This window comes from Sparus aurata, chromosome 18 (genome assembly GCF_900880675.1).
Source record: "Sparus aurata chromosome 18, fSpaAur1.1, whole genome shotgun sequence".
Classification (NCBI taxonomy): domain Eukaryota; kingdom Metazoa; phylum Chordata; class Actinopteri; order Spariformes; family Sparidae; genus Sparus; species Sparus aurata.
This window is the reverse complement of record NC_044204.1, coordinates 25,312,263-25,333,786: the sequence shown is the minus strand read 5'-3', so window position 1 is coordinate 25,333,786 and position 21,524 is coordinate 25,312,263. Positions and strand designations below refer to the sequence as shown.

Below are 21,524 nucleotides of genomic sequence, written 5' to 3'. Positions count from 1 at the left end.
CCCAGCCATTCCACTGAGCCAACACTGCAGGACCTATTTTCATCTGTTTGTCTCCTCCTCTCCATCTGTTAGGAGCACTTATGTTCCCCCCTTTCCCCTCTCTTTGCCTTTTCTTCAACCATCTCCAACTATGTTCTCTCTGCCTGACTGTATCTGTATCTCCCTTATCCATTAAGAACAGATCCTCTCTGCCAGTTCAGTTATGGAATTCAGAGATAGTAACCACAATTCCTATCCCGAGGCCAGATTAAATATTAAACCCAAACCTGTCTAGTAGGACAACAAAGCTCTAAGAGCTTTTGTGCCATGTAGAGAGAGGGATCTTTGTGCTGGAGCAAGCTGACTCTCAGATAAAATACTGCAGAGCTACGTGACTGAGAATATCTAGGGTAGCACTCTACTGTCATGAGTCAAAGCATCAAAACTTTGATGAACGCACTCATGGTATCAATATACCATCAAAATATCAACAGTGCATGTGATAAACATTTCATGAGAAACTTCATGCATTTCTCAAACATGTCTATAAATCATGAAACACATGTATTGGTCCTATCCCGCAATGGCATATCTCACTAATGCCATGCTTGTTCTCCCATGTAATCCCTCACCTCACAGGCTGAGTTCATAAGGTACTTCCTGCTGAGTGTCGTGTTGAGCGTGTTGTTATGACTCAGCATGGGTTGCTTCATAAATACAAAGTCACTTCGGCTGGATATGGTGGAGTAGCAGGGTCTGTAGGTGCGTGTGTGTGGATCCTGGGAGCCTCCCACAACCTCCATATAGCGTATGGGTCCATCAGTATTGATTTGCAGGTGCAGGTCCTTGCTGGGCCTCTGATGGTAGCGGCTGGATCTGTGGCGACCATAGCAGCAGCAGTCGGAGCCTCCTATTCCTGGGCCACGGTGCCGTAGGCAGCGTACGATGACAACAACAAAGGTGATGAAGGACACAGCTGATACACAAGCTAGAGAGATGATCAGGTACAGGGTGATGTCTGACATCCCAGAGCGGTGGTAGAAGGGTGGGTGACGAGGGCTTGCTGGAGCATCGATGGCCGTGCCCTTCTCATCCACAGTTACTGTAATGTTTACAGAACTGGACTTCGGCGGGTCGCCGTTGTCCTGAATTATGACCATGATGTCATAAGCCGAGCCCTCTTCCTCCTCAGCCCACTTGCGGGCTGTGCGGAGCTCACCGCTGTGGGCACCAATACGGAACATGCCAGCATTTGGTCCAGGGGCAATGGAATAAAACAGCCATGCATTGTGCCCACTGTCTGCATCCACCCCTACAAGTTTATTTATGAGGTGGCCTGGGACAGCAGATGGGGGCACAGTGAGCTCTAACCTTTTGTCTTTTGGGTAGGCAGGGTGTACAATCACTGGTGCATTGTCATTTACATCCACCACAAAAACATGTACGGTGACGTTGGCTGTCCGCTGGGGCACCCCTGCATCCCGGGCCTGCACCTCAACATGGAAAGCGTTAAGCTGTTCATGATCCAGAGAGCGCATGCTGTAGATGTAGCCGCTCTCTGGGTTAATGTAGACATAAGAAGAGATAGGTGAGCCCTGGACCATAGTAGGAAGGATGGAGTAGGAGATGCGAGCATTGTCACCTACATCTGGATCGGTGGCTGAAACCACAGCGATGGGGGCACTGGGAGCATTGTTCTCTGGGATGTCCACAGAGTATGAGGGCTGGGAGAAGATGGGGGCATTGTCATTTACATCAGAGAGCTCCACCACAAAGGTGATTTGTGATGAAAGGGGAGGGGAACCAGCATCAGTGGCCTTGATGACCACTGTGTACTCTGCCACAGTCTCACGGTCCAGGTTTCCAGCAGTAATGAGGCTGTAGTGCTTTTCATAAGGTGAATTTAGTTTGAATGGCAAACCTGGTTGGACGGTTACTGTAACCTTCCCATTCAAACCAGAGTCCAGGTCCCGTGTACTTATGTATGCTATCACAGTCCCTGGTGCGGAGTCCTCTCTAACAGGACTGTGCACTGATGTCAGTGTCACCTCTGGCGCGTGGTCATTCACATCAATGACGTCCACTATGACGTTACAGGAGCCCTCCATAGCGGGAGAGCCTCCATCTCTGGCCTGCACTGTGATGTGGTATGCAGCAGCTTTCTCATAATCCACAACACCCTTCACACTGAGCTCTCCGCTTTTAGGATCCACACTGAAAAGGCTGCGAACGCCTTCCGGTGTGTATTTACTAAACAGGAAAGATATGTCCCCGTTGCTCCCCGAATCCGCGTCAGTCGCATTCAATTTCGTTACTAAAGTGCCCCGTGTAACATTCTCTAATAGCCTAACTCTCTTGACCGGCTCGTCAAAGACGGGCGCATTGTCATTTACATCCAGAATTTTAATGAGCAGAAGTGTTGAGCCAGATTTCTCTGGCTGACCCCCATCCACAGCAGTGAGCATCAGGCGAAACGAGGCCTGCGTCTCCCTGTCCAAAGCCTTATCCACAACTAGCTCTGGAAACTTGCTGCCGTCACTTTTAGTTTCCACTTTCAAAATAAAAAAGTCATTTGTTGCGAGATGGTAAGTGCGTAACGAGTTGGTCCCCATGTCTGGATCGTGTGCGCTCTCCAAGCGGAACTTGGTGCCCGGCGCGGCCGCCTCTGATATCTCCAAAGAAATGTTGCTGGTTGAAAACTGCGGTGAGTTGTCATTCACATCCAGGATGTCCACCACGACGCGATGGATGTCTAAAGGATTCTCCAGAAGTATTTGAAGGTTTAGTGAACACGTTGAACTTAGTTCGCACATCTGCTCCCTGTCAATCTTCTGTTTAATAACCAATTCTCCGGTCGCCTGCTTTACCTCAAAATACTGCGTTGTGGATTCAGAGACCACCCGTAACCTCCTCTGAACAATCCCCTCAGCAGTGAGACTCAAATCTTTAGCGATATTTCCAACGACAGAGCCCGGGTTTAGTTCCTCCGATACAGAATAGCTGAGCTGAGCGGACGCAGAGGAGAGGCAGGCGAGATAAAAGTAGAGCCTCCACAGCCTCCCTCCTCCGGAGCGCTTCCTCTGTCTGGAGTCCATTGTGCTGCGCTCCGAGGATCGGAGAACGGGAAAGTTTTCAACTACTTCTTTCACCGTAACGTATCCATAGTACTGTTAAAACGAGGCTGCCGGGCGTGATAGTAAACATTTCCGCTTTAAAAACAGATCGATGGGAAGTTTTGAAGTGATCATGACGGCCGTAGTTTAAAAGAAAAACGAGAACGAAAATCAGAGTACTTTCTGCCTCCAGTGAAACTCTCTGCTCTGTCTCCTCCGCCTCACTCCCCTCGTGGGCGGGGAGAGGCCACAGAGGCCTACCCTCTCATTGGAAGACAAGGGCTGGACCAGCTCTGTCACACAGCTCACACACACACACACACACAAACACACACACACACACACACACACAGGCTGAAAACTCTTCAGTGGCTTCACTTCCACTGGCAAGCAAGGATCAACTTATTCTCCTTTTAAAGTTTGAGAGGACAATGAGATTTGAATAACAGAGGGAGGAATATGTTATGACTGTGAAATACGGACTTTTACAAGATCCAAGAAAGAATAAATATGAAGGATAGATGTTATCTTACTGAGTAAGATTCATTGAAAGATTCAGTCACGTGCTCTCATTGAGAACTCCTCGCAGTCAAACTCAGGCAGCTGTTATTTATAGCAATGCTATTTGTATCCGCAGGGGGGCATGGTTTCCAAACTGGGTTTCTGTCTTCTCTGAGTACCTCAGAGGAAGGTTTGTCTTTACTTTATTACGAAGCCCCATTCAATCTACAAAATGTTTCAAAGTTCATGGTAACTGCAGAACTGCCACGCTGCACACAGTTTGAAGATTCAAGCTATGTAGCCTCAATTTAGGAGAAATAATATTTTTGTTCCATGAGACACCGCAAAAATAAGCATTTATGTGAACAATACAAACAAACAAACAAACAATCAAACAAAAAGTATGAATTGGACAATGAAAGGTGTTGCGAAGAAAGATAGTGATGTGACCAGTATCACATTATCATAGTACAGCACACCCAATATGTATGTGCATATGTGTATGTGTAAACTTTATTTTAATCGATAGCTAAAGTGAATAAAATGTATTATAAAAAATGTGCCCTGTCATGAGCTTAAGAAAAGGAATTACAACCACCCTAGTCCTGACCCCATGTTAGCAACGAAAAACTCCCATTTATACCGAGTTTGTTCCTCGATGTGGTTTCTATTGAAGAGAGTCAGTACACACATTTCCAATGGTCACCTATAACCACGCGATAAATAATCCAGCATTGATAATGAATATATAGATATATATGAAGACAAACTTAATTAGTGGGAATCTTTTAATCCTAAAAACCACATTACACAGGGCTTTGCTGTTCTCTGCTCACCTGCTGGCTCTCAAAGGTCCAGGTGCTGTCGGGTAAAGACGCATCCAGGACACTGATCACCTCCTTAAAGTCAGCTGTGCTGCTGGGTTTGATCAAAGTGAAGTCACTGTACTCTGACATCGGAGACATACAGGACCTGAAGGACTGACTCTGAGACAACATGTCTCCTCCCAGGACCTCCACGTACTTTATAGGTCCGTCAGTGTTGAGCTGAATCTGCAGGTTTCTGTTGGGGTTCTTGTAATCATCACAGTCGCTCCGTCTCATGCAGCAACTCCCGCTGCTTCTGCTGCTCCTGATGCATTTAACCGCTAAGATGAGAAAAGTCAGCACAGACAGCACGGACACCGCGGCCAGAGACAGAATCAAATAAAGGGTGATTCTGCCGTTTTTCTTGCTGGGCTCTGCCGCTTTCTGTCGGAGGTCTAAGATGGGCTCGTGGAGGCCGTCCTCCATCAGGATGGACACCGTGACGGTGGCGGACTGGACCGGTTCCCCGTCGTCCTTGACCTCTATAAGCAGCCTCTGAGAGGAGTCGTCCTGCTCGGACACAGCGCGTTTAGTCCTCACCTCCCCTGTGTACAGATTGACAGTGAACAGAGAGGCGTCTGTGGCCTCCGCCAGTTTGTAGGAGATCCAGGCGTTATGGCCCGAGTCAGCGTCCACGGCCGTCACCTTGGTAACCAGGTGACCCGCTTTCGCGGAGCGGGGCATCCTCTGATGAGAGAGGGAGCCCAGGGCAGCGGAGGAGGGGTAAATAACAGCGGGGGCATTGTCGTTCTGGTCCAGGATAAAAACATGGACGGTGGCGTTGCTGCTGAGAGACGGAGAGCCCTGGTCCTTTGCCTGAACCTGAATCTGAAACACCTTCAGCTTCTCATAGTCAAACGAGTGCATGCTGTAGATGCTGCCGTTATCTGAGTTGATGTAAACATAAGAGGAGACAGACACGTCCTGCACTTTAGAGTCCAGGATGGAGTAAGAGATTTTAGCGTTTTCGCCAAAGTCCAGGTCAGACGCAGATACTGAGTACAGTATAGACCCTGCTACCCCATTCTCTTTTAAATAGACATTATATGAGGGCTGAGAGAATATAGGAGGGTTGTCATTCACATCAGTGATGCGGACAGGTATCATTTTCTTACTGGACAGAGGAGGAGAGCCTGAATCAGTGGCTGTTATCTCAATATTATACTCGGAGATATTTTCTCGATCTAAAGCTCCACTGGTAACTAGTGCGTAATTATTAGAAAAAGATGGTTTCAGAGTAAATGGAGACCCTTTGAGCAGCTGTAGTATTACTTTACCATTGTCACCGGAGTCAAGGTCTCGTGCACTGATCAAAGCTACCACAGTGCCACTTGGTGCGTCTTCACGTACTGGCTTTGGCTGAGAAGTGAAAACGATTTCTGGAGCATTATCATTGAAATCTGTAACATCAACCTGCACGCGACAGTGACCCTCCATTTCAGGGCTGCCTTTATCTTTAGCAGTCACATCGATGTCATACGAGTTGGTAGTTTCATAGTCTAACTCTCCTTTCAATGTGATTTCACCCGTTAAAGGGTTCATATCAAAGATTGACAATACAGAATCTGGAGTCCGAGAACCAAATGAGAATTCAATTTCACCATTTAAACCTTCATCTGCATCTGTCGCTTTGGGTTTTATAATAACAGCGCCCTTAATACTTTTTTCACCCAGAGATACCTTGTAAAGGTTTTTTTCAAATACTGGAAAATTATCATTGGTGTCGAGCACAGTTATAGTTATTTGTGAGGTTCCAGATCTGACCGGGTTCCCGCCATCTAAAGCTGTTAGTAATATTTTGTGAACAGCTTTTCTCTCTCGATCTAAAGGCTTTTCTAAAACAAGTTCAGGAACAGTCTTACCGCCCTCTATTTCTTTTATTTTAAGTGAACAACAATCGTTTTTACTTAGAGTATATGATTTCAGTGAATTGCTCCCAACGTCGGGGTCCGTTGCGCTCTCCAAAGGAAAGCGCGTGCCCACAACTGCTAATTCGGCTATTTTTAAAGATAATTCATTTGAAAGAAAACTTGGAGAATTGTCATTTATGTCTCTTATTTCAACCTCAATTCGGTGTAACTGTAACGGGTCCTCAATAACCACTTGCAGAGGTAGAACACAGCTGGCGCTTTGTCCGCATAAAGCCTCTCTGTCTATTCTGTCATTCACCACCAGCTCGCCCTTCCCCGCATCCACACTGAAATACTGCTCACCAGCCTCAGAGGCGACACGCAGCTTACGGTCAAAAATGTCTGATAGTCCCAAACCCAGATCTTTGGCTAGATTTCCTACCACAGAGCCCTGTTTCAGCTCCTCCGGGATGCTGTAACGAGTCTGTCCGTTTATTGTACTCCACAAGAGAAAGAAATGATGCCACCAGAGCGCCTGCCACCTCCAGTCTCGGTATCCTATTGTCTTTCTCATCACTGATTCAGTAAAACACATCATTTCCACTCCTCAAGAACAAAGACCATTGAGTTAAAATCCATACTCCGACAGCTTGTACATAATCCGTTAAAAAGATGCATCTTCTTTGTCAAAAATGTAATTAAAATATAACCTTATACTCCGAGTATATGAGCCATTTACCTACTCTCCTCCCACCCCGAGCATTGTGGTTTGGTGCTGAAGCTGCATGGGATGGGGGAGGGAGTAGATCTCTTTGTACAGTTCTCACTGCTATTGGTGCACAGCCTCCATCTCTCTCATCCAATGAGAGGAAAACTGAGCAGCATCGTTAAAGACACACTAACCCCTTTTGCACTGTCATCACAGAGCAAGTGAGCCACCAGGAGAGGCTGATAAACATTCCCACGACTTATGTAAATGAAATGTACGTATATGTGTTAAAATACAAGCCCGTGTATTTACAAATTATATCAACTGTTAACATTATTTTTCACTGAAACCAAAAGTATTTCCCTCGGCTTTGATTGTTAATGCGTAAATACCATCATGTTAAGCTTCATTCAAATACAATGTCCGGTAAATGTATTGAGTACAATTGGTCATTAAAGGTATTGGTTACATGTTCGCGTATTTTCATTGTTACCCCCCGAGTAAAAGTCATCAACAACAATCTGCTCTCGTACGCACAGTACGCCCTGTAGGTCAGAGTCGCTGTCCACCTTTGTGGTGCTGAAACGCTCAGCTCGAAAAACTATTCAATATCCAACACACTGTTCAGGTTAACTGATAACAGCTGCGGAGGCACAAAATATGTTGAAGTTAACTAGACAAATTGCAAGTTTTAATTTGGGGATATATATATACCTCTGTTATTCTCACTGCTTACCTGCTGGCTCTCAAAGGTCCAGGTGCTGTCGGGTAAAGACGCATCCAGGACACTGATCACCTCCTTAAAGTCAGTGGTGCTGCTGGGTTTGATCAAAGTGAAGTCACTGTACTCTGACATCGGAGACATACAGGACCTGAAGGACTGACTCTGAGACAACATGTCTCCTCCCAGGACCTCCACGTACTTTATAGGTCCGTCAGTGTTGAGCTGAATCTGCAGGTTTCTGTTGGGGTTCTTGTAATCATCACAGTCGCTCCGTCTCATGCAGCAACTCCCGCTGCTTCTGCTGCTCCTGATGCATTTAACCGCTAAGATGAGAAAAGTCAGTACAGACAGCACGGACACCGCGGCCAGAGACAGAATCAAATAAAGGGTGATTCTGCCGTTTTTCTTGCTGGGCTCGGCCGCTTTGTGTCGGAGGTCTAAGATGGGCTCGTGGAGGCCGTCCTCCATCAGGATGGACACCGTGACGGTAGCGGACTGGACCGGTTCCCCGTCGTCCTTGACCTCTATAAGCAGCCTCTGAGAGGAGTCGTCCTGCTCGGACACAGCGCGTTTAGTCCTCACCTCCCCTGTGTACAGATTGACAGTGAACAGAGAGGCGTCTGTGGCCTCCGCCAGTTTGTAGGAGATCCAGGCGTTATGGCCCGAGTCAGCGTCCACGGCCGTCACCTTGGTAACCAGGTGACCCGCTTTAGCGGAGCGGGGCATCCTCTGATGAGAGAGGGAGCCCAGGGCAGCGGAGGAGGGGTAAATAACAGCGGGGGCATTGTCGTTCTGGTCCAGGATAAAAACATGGACGGTGGCGTTGCTGCTGAGAGACGGAGAGCCCTGGTCCTTTGCCTGAACCTGAATCTGAAACACCTTCAGCTTCTCATAGTCAAACGAGTGCATGCTGTAGATGCTGCCGTTATCTGAGTTGATGTAAACATAAGAGGAGACAGACACGTCCTGCACTTTAGAGTCCAGGATGGAGTAAGAGATTTTAGCGTTTTCACCAAAGTCCAGGTCAGACGCTGATACTGAGTACAGTATAGACCCTGCTACCCCATTCTCCTTTAAATAGACATTATAGGAGGGCTGAGAGAATATAGGAGGGTTGTCATTCACATCAGTGATGCGGACAGGTATTATTTTCTTACTGGACAGAGGAGGAGAGCCTGAATCAGTGGCTGTTATCTCAATATTGTACTCGGAAAAGCTCTCTCTATCTAATGTACTTGTTGTAACCAGTGCGTAATTATTAGAAAAAGATGGTTTTAAACTGAAGGGTGAATTCTTTGTGAGTTTTAATGTTACTTTTCCGTTATTACCGGAGTCAAGGTCTCGTGCACTGATTAAGGCTACAACTGTGCCTCTCGGTGCGTCCTCGCGTACTGGGTTTGGGTCAGAAGTGAGAACTATTTCTGGGGCATTGTCATTAATGTCTATTACTACTACTTGCACACGACAGTGGCCCTCCATCTCAGGAACCCCTTTATCTTTTGCAGTGATATCTATTTCATATATTGGAGCACCTTCATAATCTAACGGCCCCACTAAAGATATCTCACCTGTGCCTGAATCCAGTTTAAAAATGGATAACAATGACTGCGGTGTGTGCTCAGCAAATACGTAATCAATCTCTCCATTAACACCTTCGTCTGCGTCTGTCGCTTCAACTTTTAAAAGCACAGAACCAGCGACACTATTTTCATGTACAGTTACATTATACAGCGGCTTTTTGAAAACAGGGATATTGTCGTTGTTGTCGAGTACAGTTACTATGATTTTTGTGGTTCCAGTTTTGACTGGATTGCCTCCGTCTAGAGCTGTCAGTAATAACTGATGGACACTTTGTTTCTCTCTGTCAAGTGATTTCTCTAACACTAGTTCTGGAACCTTTCGATTACCAGACAACTCTTTAATTCTTAAACTAAAACACTCATCTTTACTGAGAGTATACGATTTAACCGAATTACTTCCAACGTCCTGGTCCTGTGCTGTTTCTAAAGGAAAGCGTACGCCTGTGGCAGTTAATTCTGCTATCTTTAAAGATCGCTCCTCTGTTGAGAAAATTGGAGAATTGTCATTTATGTCTCTTATTTCCACTTCTATCCGGTGTAGCTGTAGCGGATTCTCTGCTACAACCTGTAAAGTCAACACACAGCTGGCGCTTTGTCCGCATAAAGCCTCTCTGTCTATTCTGTCATTCACCACCAGCTCGCCCTTCCCCGCATCCACACTGAAATACTGCTTACCAGCCTCAGAGGCGACACGCAGCTTACGGTCAAAAATGTCTGATAGTCCCAAACCCAGATCTTTGGCTAGATTTCCTACCACAGAGCCCTGTTTCAGCTCCTCCGGGATGCTGTAACGAGTCTGTCCGTTTATTGTACTCCACAAGAGAAAGAAATGATGCCACCAGAGCGCCTGCCACCTCCAGTCTCGGTATCCTATTGTCTTTGTCATCCTCGGTCCGTTAGAAAACGCTATTTCCCATCGAGGTATTGTTCACATAACATGACCAGTTCAACATTAATCCTACCGCCTGGATCGACACTCCAATATCAACAAATCCCCGAATATTTGGCAAAAACAAATGCCTAAATTCCGGACGCCTTCGAATAAGCGCATCTCCTCTCCTGCTCCGTTCACTGTGAGTGTTACCGTGGCGAGACTGAATGGGGGGGATGGAGTAGATCTCTTTGTACAGTTCTGTATGCTATTGGTTCACAGCATTCATCTCTGCTATCCAATCACAGAGAGGTAACTGTGCTGGTGAGGAGGCTGCACCCCCTCCCTTGCAGCACAACCATGGCAGAGAGGTGAATCTGACTTCTGTGAGAAATCTCTTTGTATACAATTGAAATTAGATAACGCACATGAGAAAAGATGAATTATATTGTTATTTTCCGGACTGATGGCATGACGAATTCTGACTATGCATATTCTTAAAATAATGCTAATACCTGATGATTGGAGTACTAAAAGTGTTTTATTAAACATGTAAACAGGTCTACTATTTATGTGCAATTATTCTTGTAAAACCTGGTCATGAAAAGATTTATTTTCCTGAACATTGTCTGAAACAACACCTATTTTTGACAAAATGAATAGATATACTTAAAAAAGGATTACATTATGTTCAGTCTCATAAGACCCAGTAACTGATGATAAAAACCAAACCACTTGTCCTTATATATCAAACAATGTAACGGGTTATTATGTGACAGGAAGGAGTAACTCATCAGAGTAATATAACTCCAGGTGAATAGATTATGCAATGATCTGTTAGTAATAACTAAACTCCAGGTTGATCGATTGTGCAGTGATCTGTTGGTAATGCCTCGGGGTTCCGGTAGAGGGAACCGCGCTCTGCGTCTTCAGTTGAGTGAATACAAGAGCTACGTGTGGATCTCCTCATTTCTCTCTCACCACTATTTCCCCGTTCAAGGGTACAACAAAAGCACTGTCTGCATTTAAGGCACCAAAGGTCAAACAGAGAAGCGGCATCACCAATTCACTAATGCTAAAAGTCAATCCATGAACTTGGAGCTGACAATAAAATAAATAAATGAAAAAAAAATCAATACAACACTCATTCAGCTTCTCAGTGGCACACACAAGTCACGATCATTTCCTACTTTAAAGACGATTTTTATTTTTTTTATGACGGCAAATTTTGAAAATGTATAAAGCCGATCTATTGTTCTCTGCTCACCTGCTGGCTCTCAAAGGTCCAGGTGCTGTCGGGTAAAGACGCATCCAGGACACTGATCACCTCCTTAAAGTCAGTGGTGCTGCTGGGTTTGATCAAAGTGAAGTCACTGTACTCTGACATCGGAGACATACAGGACCTGAAGGACTGACTCTGAGACAACATGTCTCCTCCCAGGACCTCCACGTACTTTATAGGTCCGTCAGTGTTGAGCTGAATCTGCAGGTTTCTGTTGGGGTTCTTGTAATCATCACAGTCGCTCCGTCTCATGCAGCAACTCCCGCTGCTTCTGCTGCTCCTGATGCATTTAACCGCTAAGATGAGAAAAGTCAGCACAGACAGCACGGACACCGAGGCCAGAGACAGAATCAAATAAAGGGTGATTCTGCCGTTTTTCTTGCTGGGCTCGGTCGCTTTCTGTCGGAGATCTAAGATGGGCTCGTGGAGGCCGTCCTCCATCAGGATGGACACCGTGACGGTGGCGGACTGGACCGGTTCCCCGTCGTCCTTGACCTCTATAAGCAGCCTCTGAGAGGAGTCGTCCTGCTCGGACACAGAGCGTTTAGTCCTCACCTCCCCTGTGTACAGATTGACAGTGAACAGAGAGGCGTCTGTGGCCTCCGCCAGTTTGTAGGAGATCCAGGCGTTATGGCCCGAGTCAGCGTCCACGGCCGTCACCTTGGTAACCAGGTGACCCGCTTTAGCGGAGCGGGGCATCCTCTGATGAGAGAGGGAGCCCAGGGCAGCGGAGGAGGGGTAAATAACAGCGGGGGCATTGTCGTTCTGGTCCAGGATAAAAACATGGACGGTGGCGTTGCTGCTGAGAGACGGAGAGCCCTGGTCCTTTGCCTGAACCTGAATCTGAAACACCTTCAGCTTCTCATAGTCAAACGAGTGCATGCTGTAGATGCTGCCGTTATCTGAGTTGATGTAAACATAAGAGGAGACAGACACGTCCTGCACTTTAGAGTCCAGGATAGAGTAAGAGATTTTAGCGTTTTCACCAAAGTCCAGGTCAGACGCTGATACTGAGTACAGTATAGACCCTGCTACGCCATTCTCCTTTAAATAGACATTATAGGAGGGCTGAGAGAATATAGGAGGGTTGTCATTCACATCGGTGATGCGGACAGATATAATTTTCTTACTGGACAGAGGAGGAGAGCCTGAATCAGTGGCTGTTATTTCAATACTATATTCGGAGATATTTTCTCGATCTAAAGCTCCACCAGTAACCAGTGCGTAATTATTAGAAAAAGATGGTTTCAGAGTAAATGGAGACCCTTTTGGGAGCTGTAATATGACTTTACCATTGTCACCGGAGTCAAGGTCTCGTGCACTGATCAAAGCTACCACAGTGCCACTTGGTGCGTCCTCAGGCACAGAGTTTGGTTGGGAGGTCAGAAATATATGTGGCGCATTATCGTTAACATCTAAGACGTCAATCTGGACAGTGCAGTGTCCCTCCATTATGGGAATTCCTTTGTCTCTAGCGCAAATGTCTATTTCATAATTAGCATTTGTTTCGAAATCTAATTTCCCTGTAAGACGTATTTCTCCGGTTAATGAATCAATATCAAACACAGAGGAGACACTGTCTGGTGTGTGCGCTCCAAATGAATACTCCACCTCTCCATTAGGACCTTCATCACTATCTTTTGCTGTAAGTTTAAGGATAGATGCACCTTGTACACTATTTTCGCTTACTGACACTTTGTAAACATTTTTCTCAAATACAGGAAAATTGTCATTATTGTCAAGCACATTTATGGTTATCTGTGAGGTCCCAGATTTGACCGGATTTCCCCCGTCCAGAGCTGTTAGTTGAAGCTGATGTATGGGCTTTTTTTCTCTGTCCAGAGATTTAGACAAGACTAGCTCAGGGACTTTCCTCCCACCGGAAACATCTTTAAGCTTCAAACTAAAAAAGTCATCTTTACTCAATGTATAAGACCTCACTGAATTTACTCCCACATCAAGATCCCTTGCTGTCTCCAAAGGAAAACGTGCCCCTGCCGCTGTCGACTCTGCTATCTTTAATAGAATATCCTGCGAGGGGAACCTTGGAAAATTATCATTGATATCTTGTATTTCCACTTCAACTCGGTACAATTGTAACGGTTTATCAATGACCACTTGCAGAGGCAACACACAGCTGGCGCTTTGTCCGCATAAAGCCTCTCTGTCTATTCTGTCATTCACCACCAGCTCGCCCTTCCCCGCATCCACACTGAAATACTGCTCACCAGCCTCAGAGGCGACACGCAGTTTGCGGTCAAAAATCTCAGATAGTCCTAAACCCAGATCTTTGGCTAGATTTCCTACCACAGAGCCCTGTTTCAGCTCCTCCGGGATGCTGTAACGAGTCTGTCCGTTTATTGTACTCCACAAGAGAAAGAAATGATGCCACCAGAGCGCCTGCCACCTCCAGTCTCGATATCCTATTGTCTTTGTCATCCCCGATCCGTTAGAATTATTTCCCATTGAGGTAATCAAAAAATAGATAGTTCCCATCCATTGCCATCAAGCATTAATGCAAAACAAAGATCCAAAATCGCTTCATGCCGAAAACTAAATACATGCTTTCTTCTTTTTAATCCCGGTAAGAGCATCACTCCCTCTCATCCAGCTCCATACAATGAAAATGTGTACGGATCCTTTCGGCTGCGTGGGGGAGGGAGTAGATCTCTTTGTACAGTTCAACATTTCATTGGTGCACCATATCTGTCTCTACCAACCAGTAAGAAGGAGGGTGAGCAGTGCTTTTAAAGGCACAGTCACCCTCGAAACAGTGTGGCTTGGTGTATTGAGAGTGTCGACGAAGAAAAGAAACGAGGCCAGCTGTTACACTTCACCAATAGCACAAAATAAATGAATTCTTATTAATGAATACAAATATAAAACTCAGCCTGTCTTCTGGTTATTTGAACGTTTGATTGAACAGTGTTTGTGATTTGAACCAGCAACAGTCGAAAGCAGTTTATCTTTTTAATATCCAAACCTGTGCAGGCTGTCGCTGTCCTCGTGTGTGGTGCTGAAACAAAGGGCCATTCATACGACTTTAAAAGGAGCAGTCCAAAATGGTAAAATACCCCATTTAAACAGAGCTAAATACAAAACCTAAACTTTGTAACAATGTAGGCCCTTATGGAGAAACAAATATTAGGCAAGGTAGACTCAATTTTGCAAACCCAATGAACGTGAGACTATGACTGGGTTGAAAAAAAGACCTTGTGATAAACTTCTCAAGATCTTCTTTGCATTGTATAATTGACAATAACGATCGAACAATATGATGGGATGTGATGTTAAAAGTGTAAACTGAGATCGGGACAGAAAACAGAGAAAATCACCAGAGCACCAAACAATATGTTTAGTGAACGCGACACAAAAAGAGAAAAAAATGCTTGTAATTATTACATATGCTATATGTTTCATAGACACCGTGTAAAGGGATTTGCAATCGACAAAAAAGTCATATAAAAGTATCATGTCAGTCTACCATTGTTCTCTGCTCACCTGCTGGCTCTCAAAGGTCCAGGTGCTGTCGGGTAAAGACGCATCCAGGACACTGATCACCTCCTTAAAGTCAGTGGTGCTGCTGGGTTTGATCAAAGTGAAGTCACTGTACTCTGACATCGGAGACATACAGGACCTGAAGGACTGACTCTGAGACAACATGTCTCCTCCCAGGACCTCCACGTACTTTATAGGTCCGTCAGTGTTGAGCTGAATCTGCAGGTTTCTGTTGGGGTTCTTGTAATCATCACAGTCGCTCCGACTCATGCAGCAACTCCCGCTGCTTCTGCTGCTCCTGATGCATTTAACCGCTAAGATGAGAAAAGTCAGCACAGACAGCACGGACACCGAGGCCAGAGACAGAATCAAATAAAGGGTGATTCTGCCGTTTTTCTTGCTGGGCTCGGTCTCTTTCTGTCGGAGGTCTAAGATGGGCTCGTGGAGGCCGTCCTCCATCAGGATGGACACCGTGACGGTGGCGGACTGGACCGGTTCCCCGTCGTCCTTGACCTCTATAAGCAGCCTCTGAGAGGAGTCGTCCTGCTCGGACACAGCGCGTTTAGTCCTCACCTCCCCTGTGTACAGATTGACAGTGAACAGAGAGGCGTCTGTGGCCTCCGCCAGTTTGTAGGAATCCAGGCGTTATGGCCCGAGTCAGCGTCCACGGCCGTCACCTTGGTAACCAGGTGACCCGCTTTCGCGGAGCGGGGCATCCTCTGATGAGAGAGGGAGCCCAGGGCAGCGGAGGAGGGGTAAATAACAGCGGGGGCATTGTCGTTCTGGTCCAGGATAAAAACATGGACGGTGGCGTTGCTGCTGAGAGACGGAGAGCCCTGGTCCTTTGCCTGAACCTGAATCTGAAACACCTTCAGCTTCTCATAGTCAAACGAGTGCATGCTGTAGATGCTGCCGTTATCTGAGTTGATGTAAACATAAGAGGAGACAGACACGTCCTGCACTTTAGAGTCCAGGATAGAGTAAGAGATTTTAGCGTTTTCACCAAAGTCCAGGTCAGACGCTGATACTGAGTACAGTATAGACCCTGCTACCCCATTCTCCTTTAAATAGACATTATAGGAGGGCTGAAAGAATATAGGAGGGTTGTCATTCACATCAGTGATGCGGACAGGTATCATTTTCATACTGGACAGAGGAGGAGAGCCTGAATCAGTGGCTGTTATCTCAATATTATACTCTGAATATCTCTCTCTGTCCAAAGCTCCACTGGTAACCAGTGCGTAATTATTAGAAAACGATGGTTTAAGAGTGAAAGGAGAGCCTTTGGGTAATTGTAATGTCACTTTGCTATTGTTACCGGAATCAGCGTCACGTGCGTTTAGCAAAGCCACCACCGTGCCACTCGGAGCGTCTTCGCGCACCGACTGCGGTTCAGAAGTGAGAACAATTTCTGGAGTGTTATCATTAACATCTAGTACATCGATCTGTAAACGACACTGGCTCTCCATTTCGGGAAACCCATTGTCTTTCGCAGTAATTTCAATTTTGTAAGACGTAGCTCTTTCATAATCTAAGTCTCCTTTCAAACGTATTTCCCCTGTCAGGGAATTTATTTCAAATACTGATGATACAGCATCTGGTGTCCGCGGGCCAAAAGAGAATTTAACTTCTGCGTTTGGGCCCTCATCTGCATCAGTTGCTGTAACTTTGACAACAAAAGCATCTTTTGCAGTATTTTCTCCCAACGAAACTTTATATACATTCTTATCGAAAACTGGAAAATTGTCATTTGCATCAAGCACTGTGATTGTGATCTCTGAGGTCCCAGACATGACTGGGTTTCCTCCGTCTAATGCAGTGAGCAGCAGCTGATGAACAGCCTTCTTCTCTCGGTCAAGGGGCTTCTCTAACACTAACTCCGGGACTGTTTTGCCGTCCTCCACTTCCTTCATTTTCAACGTAAAACAGTCATTTTTAGTCAACATATAGGATTTAACTGAATTACTGCCAACGTCAGAATCTTCTGCACCCTCCAGTGGAAATCGAGTTCCCACTGCTGCCGATTCAGAAATTTTTAAAGACAGTTCTTTTGTATGAAAAATAGGCGAATTGTCATTTATATCTTTTATTTCCACCTCAATCCGGTGTAAATGTAGAGGTTTTTCGATAACAACCTGCAGAGGTAACACACAGCTGGCGCTTTGTCCGCATAAAGCCTCTCTGTCTATTCTGTCATTCACCACCAGCTCGCCCTTCCCCGCATCCACACTGAAATACTGCTCACCAGCCTCAGAGGCGACACGCAGCTTACGGTCAAATATGTCTGATAGTCCCAAACCCAGATCTTTGGCTAGATTTCCTACCACAGAGCCCTGTTTCAGCTCCTCCGGGATGCTGTAACGAGTCTGTCCGTCTATTGTACTCCACAAGAGAAAGAAATGATGCCACCAGAGCGCCTGCCACCTCCAGTCTCGGTATCCTATTGTCTTTGTCATCCCGGATCCGTTAGAATATATTGTTCCCCATCGAGAAAAACGAAGGTAATATCCACTTTCGAGGAGCGTTAACTATTCCCATACATTTGTATAGATCATTTTTGCTCATGTCTGGATCCTAAATTAATGATTTCATTTTCAGCGTTGAGGTATGAGCGCATCACACCGTCCTTCAGCTCAATGCATTGTTACCGTTTACAGTGCTGAGGCTGCAAGGGGGAAGGGGTAGATCTCTTTGTACAATTCTGTACGCTATTGGTGCGCAGCATCCATCACCAGCATCCAATAGGAAGAGGGATGAGCTGAGCTTTTAAAGACACAGCTGCGCTCATGAGAATCGGCCTACATGCCTTGCTGTGTGTGATGGATGCAAAATCGCTCTCATACCTCTGTTTTTATAAATGTACTGCTGAAACAATGTGTACGCTCGAAGAGAATGTGAATTCCGAGAACAGAATACGCAGCAAAATGACAAAAGTATGCCAAGTCAAAACTTAATCAGCTTTGAAGTAAGAAATCTCTACTTTTAATCACAAGTAAATGAAAAATAAAATAAAGTTTGCCACCATTACCAAACTAAAGCGCACATCTCATATGTTTTGAGTTGTGGGGTCAAGTATTTTTAGGCAATTGTGAGTTGTTGATATGGAGAGGTGTTGCTAAATATATCAGTTATGAAAAAAGCATTAACACAAGTCCACACTTGACATACACTTAACAACAGGGGTGTATGTATATTTTTCAGCATATGAGTTTGATAAAAACAAGATTGAGATTTTTTTCGTTTTTACCATGACAAAAGCCACGATTGTGGGATGACAACCAGATATCAGCATATACTATCAAACAAAAAAGTTTACGAAACTATGACGGGGGATAAACATGTCATCTGCTCACCTGCTGGCTCTCAAAGGTCCAGGTGCTGTCGGGTAAAGACGCATCCAGGACACTGATCACCTCCTTAAAGTCAGTGGTGCTGCTGGGTTTGATCAAAGTGAAGTCACTGTACTCTGACATCGGAGACATACAGGACCTGAAGGACTGACTCTGAGACAACATGTCTCCTCCCAGGACCTCCACGTACTTTATAGGTCCGTCAGTGTTGAGCTGAATCTGCAGGTTTCTGTTGGGGTTCTTGTAATCATCACAGTCGCTCCGACTCATGCAGCAACTCCCGCTGCTTCTGCTGCTCCTGATGCATTTAACCGCTAAGATGAGAAAAGTCAGCACAGACAGCACGGACACCGAGGCCAGAGACAGAATCAAATAAAGGGTGATTCTGCCGTTTTTCTTGCTGGGCTCTGCCGCTTTCTGTCGGAGGTCTAAGATGGGCTCGTGGAGGCCGTCCTCCATCAGGATGGACACCGTGACGGTGGCGGACTGGACCGGTTCCCCGTCGTCCTTGACCTCTATAAGCAGCTTCTGAGAGGAGTCGTCCTGCTCGGACACAGCGCGTTTAGTCCTCACCTCCCCTGTGTACAGATTGACAGTGAACAGAGAGGCGTCTGTGGCCTCCGCCAGTTTGTAGGAGATCCAGGCGTTATGGCCCGAGTCAGCGTCCACGGCCGTCACCTTGGTAACCAGGTGATCCGCTTTAGCGGAGCGGGGCATCCTCTGATGAGAGAGGGAGCCCAGGGCAGCGGAGGAGGGGTAAATAACAGCGGGGGCATTGTCGTTCTGGTCCAGGATAAAAACATGGACGGTGGCGTTGCTGCTGAGAGACGGAGAGCCCTGGTCCTTTGCCTGAACCTGAATCTGAAACACCTTCAGCTTCTCATAGTCAAACGAGTGCATGCTGTAGATGCTGCCGTTATCTGAGTTGATGTAAACATAAGAGGAGACAGACACGTCCTGCACTTTAGAGTCCAGTATAGAGTAAGAGATTTTAGCGTTTTCGCCAAAGTCCAGGTCAGACGCTGATACTGAGTACAGTATAGACCCTGCTACCCCATTCTCCTTTAAATAGACATTATAGGAGGGCTGAGAGAATATAGGAGGGTTGTCATTCACATCAGTGATGCGGACAGGTATAGTTTTCTTACTGGACAGAGGAGGAGAGCCTGAATCAGTGGCTGTTATCTCAATACCATATTCTGACAATTTTTCTCGGTCCAAAGCTCCACTGGTAACCAGTGCGTAATTATTTGAAAAAGAGGGTTTAAGAGTAAATGGAGAACGTTTGGGAAGTTGTAAATTCACTTTACCATTATCACCAGAATCAAAATCACGGACGCTGAGTAAAGCCACTACTGTCCCACTGCGAGAGTCTTCCGGAACAGAAGGAGGTTTTGAAGTCAGCACAATTTCTGGGGCATTATCATTTACGTCTAAGACATCCACCTGCACACTGCAGTGACCCTCCATTTTTGGCAAGCCTTTGTCTTTTGCACTAATGTCTATTCGATACGAGGCTTGAGTTTCGTGGTCCAGCTGCTTTGTCAAAGATATATCTCCCGTCACAGGATCTATATAAAATAATGACTGCACTGACGGCGGTGTGTGTATACCGAGCGAGTACTCTATTTCTCCATTTAAACCCTCATCTATGTCGGTTGCCTTTGTTGTAATTACAAATGAGCCATTTGCACTGTTTTCTTGTACAGCAACTTTATAAAAAGTATTTTCAAATATTGGTACATTGTCGTTAATATCCAGAACATTAACAGTTATTTTAGAAGTGCCAGACTTGACTGGATTTCCTCCGTCCATAGCAGTAAGAAATAAATTGTGAATGGCTTTTTTCTCTCGGTCTAAAGATTTATTTAATACTAATTCTGGTATTTTTCGCCCATTTTCGATTTCTTTAACTTTTAAAGTGAAGCAGTCATCTTTGCTTAACGTGTATGTCTTTAATCCGTTACTCCCAACATCGGGATCCTCTGCGCTCTCTAAGGGGAAACGAACACCTACAACGGTGTGTTCTGCAATTTCTATTACATGATCGCTTTTGAGAAAACTAGGAGCATTGTCATTTACGTCTCTTATTTCCACTTCTATTCGGTGTAGCTGTAGCGGATTCTCTATTACAACCTGCAGAGGTAACACACAGCTGACGCTCTGTCCGCATAAAGCCTCTCTGTCTATTCTGTCATTCACCACCAGCTCGCCCTTCCCCGCATCCACACTGAAATACTGCTTACCAGCCTCAGAGGCGACACGCAGTTTACGGTCAAAAATCTCTGTTAGTCCCAAACCCAGATCTTTGCCTAAATTGCCGACCGTAGAGCCCAGCTCCAGCTCCTCCGGGATGCTGTAACGCGTCTGTCCGTTTATTGTACTCCACAAGAGAAAGAAATGATGCCACCAGAGCGCCTGCCACCTCCAGTCTGGGTATCCCATTCTCTTTGTCATCCCCGGTCCGTTACAATACGACGTTATTCCCCATCGAAATATTTTTGCAAAATACAAAGGTCAGTGTGAAAATCCATCGCAGATGAAGTCCCTTCACTCCAAAAATATCCATACCGATTCATCACGAGGCGCAAATAAAGATATATTATTTAATCTGAGTGTTTACGCGCATCCTCCCCTCACCTCGGACTCAAAGCAATGTACTGACTACAGTGGTGAGGGTGGGGGGAGGGAGTAGATCTCTTTGTACAGCTCCTAATTCTATTGGCGGACAGCCTCTCCCCTACATCCAATGACACCGAGAGAGCAGTGTGTTTCAGACCCTGCACTGCAATTCAGAAATGTATGAAACGGAACAATAGGGAAACTGACTCACTGATAAATTAGATGAAATTGAACGAGTGCATTATATTAGGATGTGTTCCCTTTATTTGGGATGTCATGCTTTTAACAATCACTGTAAAGTCATTCATGCTGCAGTTTATATGACCACAATCATTTTAAAACTTCAAGGCGTCTAAAAGTGGAATTCACACTCAAATGAATGAAAATAAATGGTACATTAGACTTCCAGCACATGCGAATGTCTTCATGAAATAACTTGCAATCCCATCCATCATTGATAGACTCAAAAGTATTTCACTTGATCATTCTTGAACCATTCAGTCTTAAAAGACTCTCTCACATATCTGCTCACGGCAGTCTAAGTAAGATGGAAAACCTCAGTGTGCTGCAGTAGCATGT

At 45.6% G+C, this 21,524-nt stretch overlaps 3 protein-coding genes and 1 pseudogene across 52 annotated transcripts in view; all 4 read right to left on the bottom strand.

The window, feature by feature from the left end:
* LOC115568600 (protocadherin gamma-C5-like) overlaps positions 1 to 21,524 on the bottom strand; it is a 281,207-nt gene that overhangs the window by 12,690 nt on the left and 246,993 nt on the right. For 2 of the 50 annotated variants that reach the window (XM_030396054.1, XM_030396053.1), the window contains exon 2: positions 4,430 to 6,836. The exons of 38 other annotated variants lie outside the window; for them this stretch is intronic. In XM_030396054.1, coding sequence (XP_030251914.1) covers positions 4,430 to 6,836 — 2,407 coding nt within the window. Of the gene's footprint in view, positions 1 to 611; positions 3,399 to 4,429; positions 7,312 to 7,754; positions 10,260 to 21,524 lie in introns of those variants that run through there. 10 more of the 50 variants (XM_030396055.1, XM_030396069.1, XM_030396052.1 and 7 more) reach the window with 9 other exon arrangements.
* On the bottom strand, positions 10,279 to 14,859 carry LOC115568604 (protocadherin gamma-C5-like). The gene has a single exon (XM_030396106.1). The coding sequence runs from the start codon at positions 13,969 to 13,971 to the stop codon at positions 11,443 to 11,445; it is 2,529 nt and encodes an 842-aa protein (XP_030251966.1). The 5' UTR covers positions 13,972 to 14,859; the 3' UTR covers positions 10,279 to 11,442.
* Positions 14,941 to 17,618, bottom strand: LOC115568607 (protocadherin gamma-C5-like; annotated as a pseudogene).
* Positions 18,315 to 20,998, bottom strand: LOC115568608 (protocadherin gamma-C5-like). The gene has a single exon (XM_030396108.1). The coding sequence runs from the start codon at positions 20,778 to 20,780 to the stop codon at positions 18,315 to 18,317; it is 2,466 nt and encodes an 821-aa protein (XP_030251968.1). The 5' UTR covers positions 20,781 to 20,998.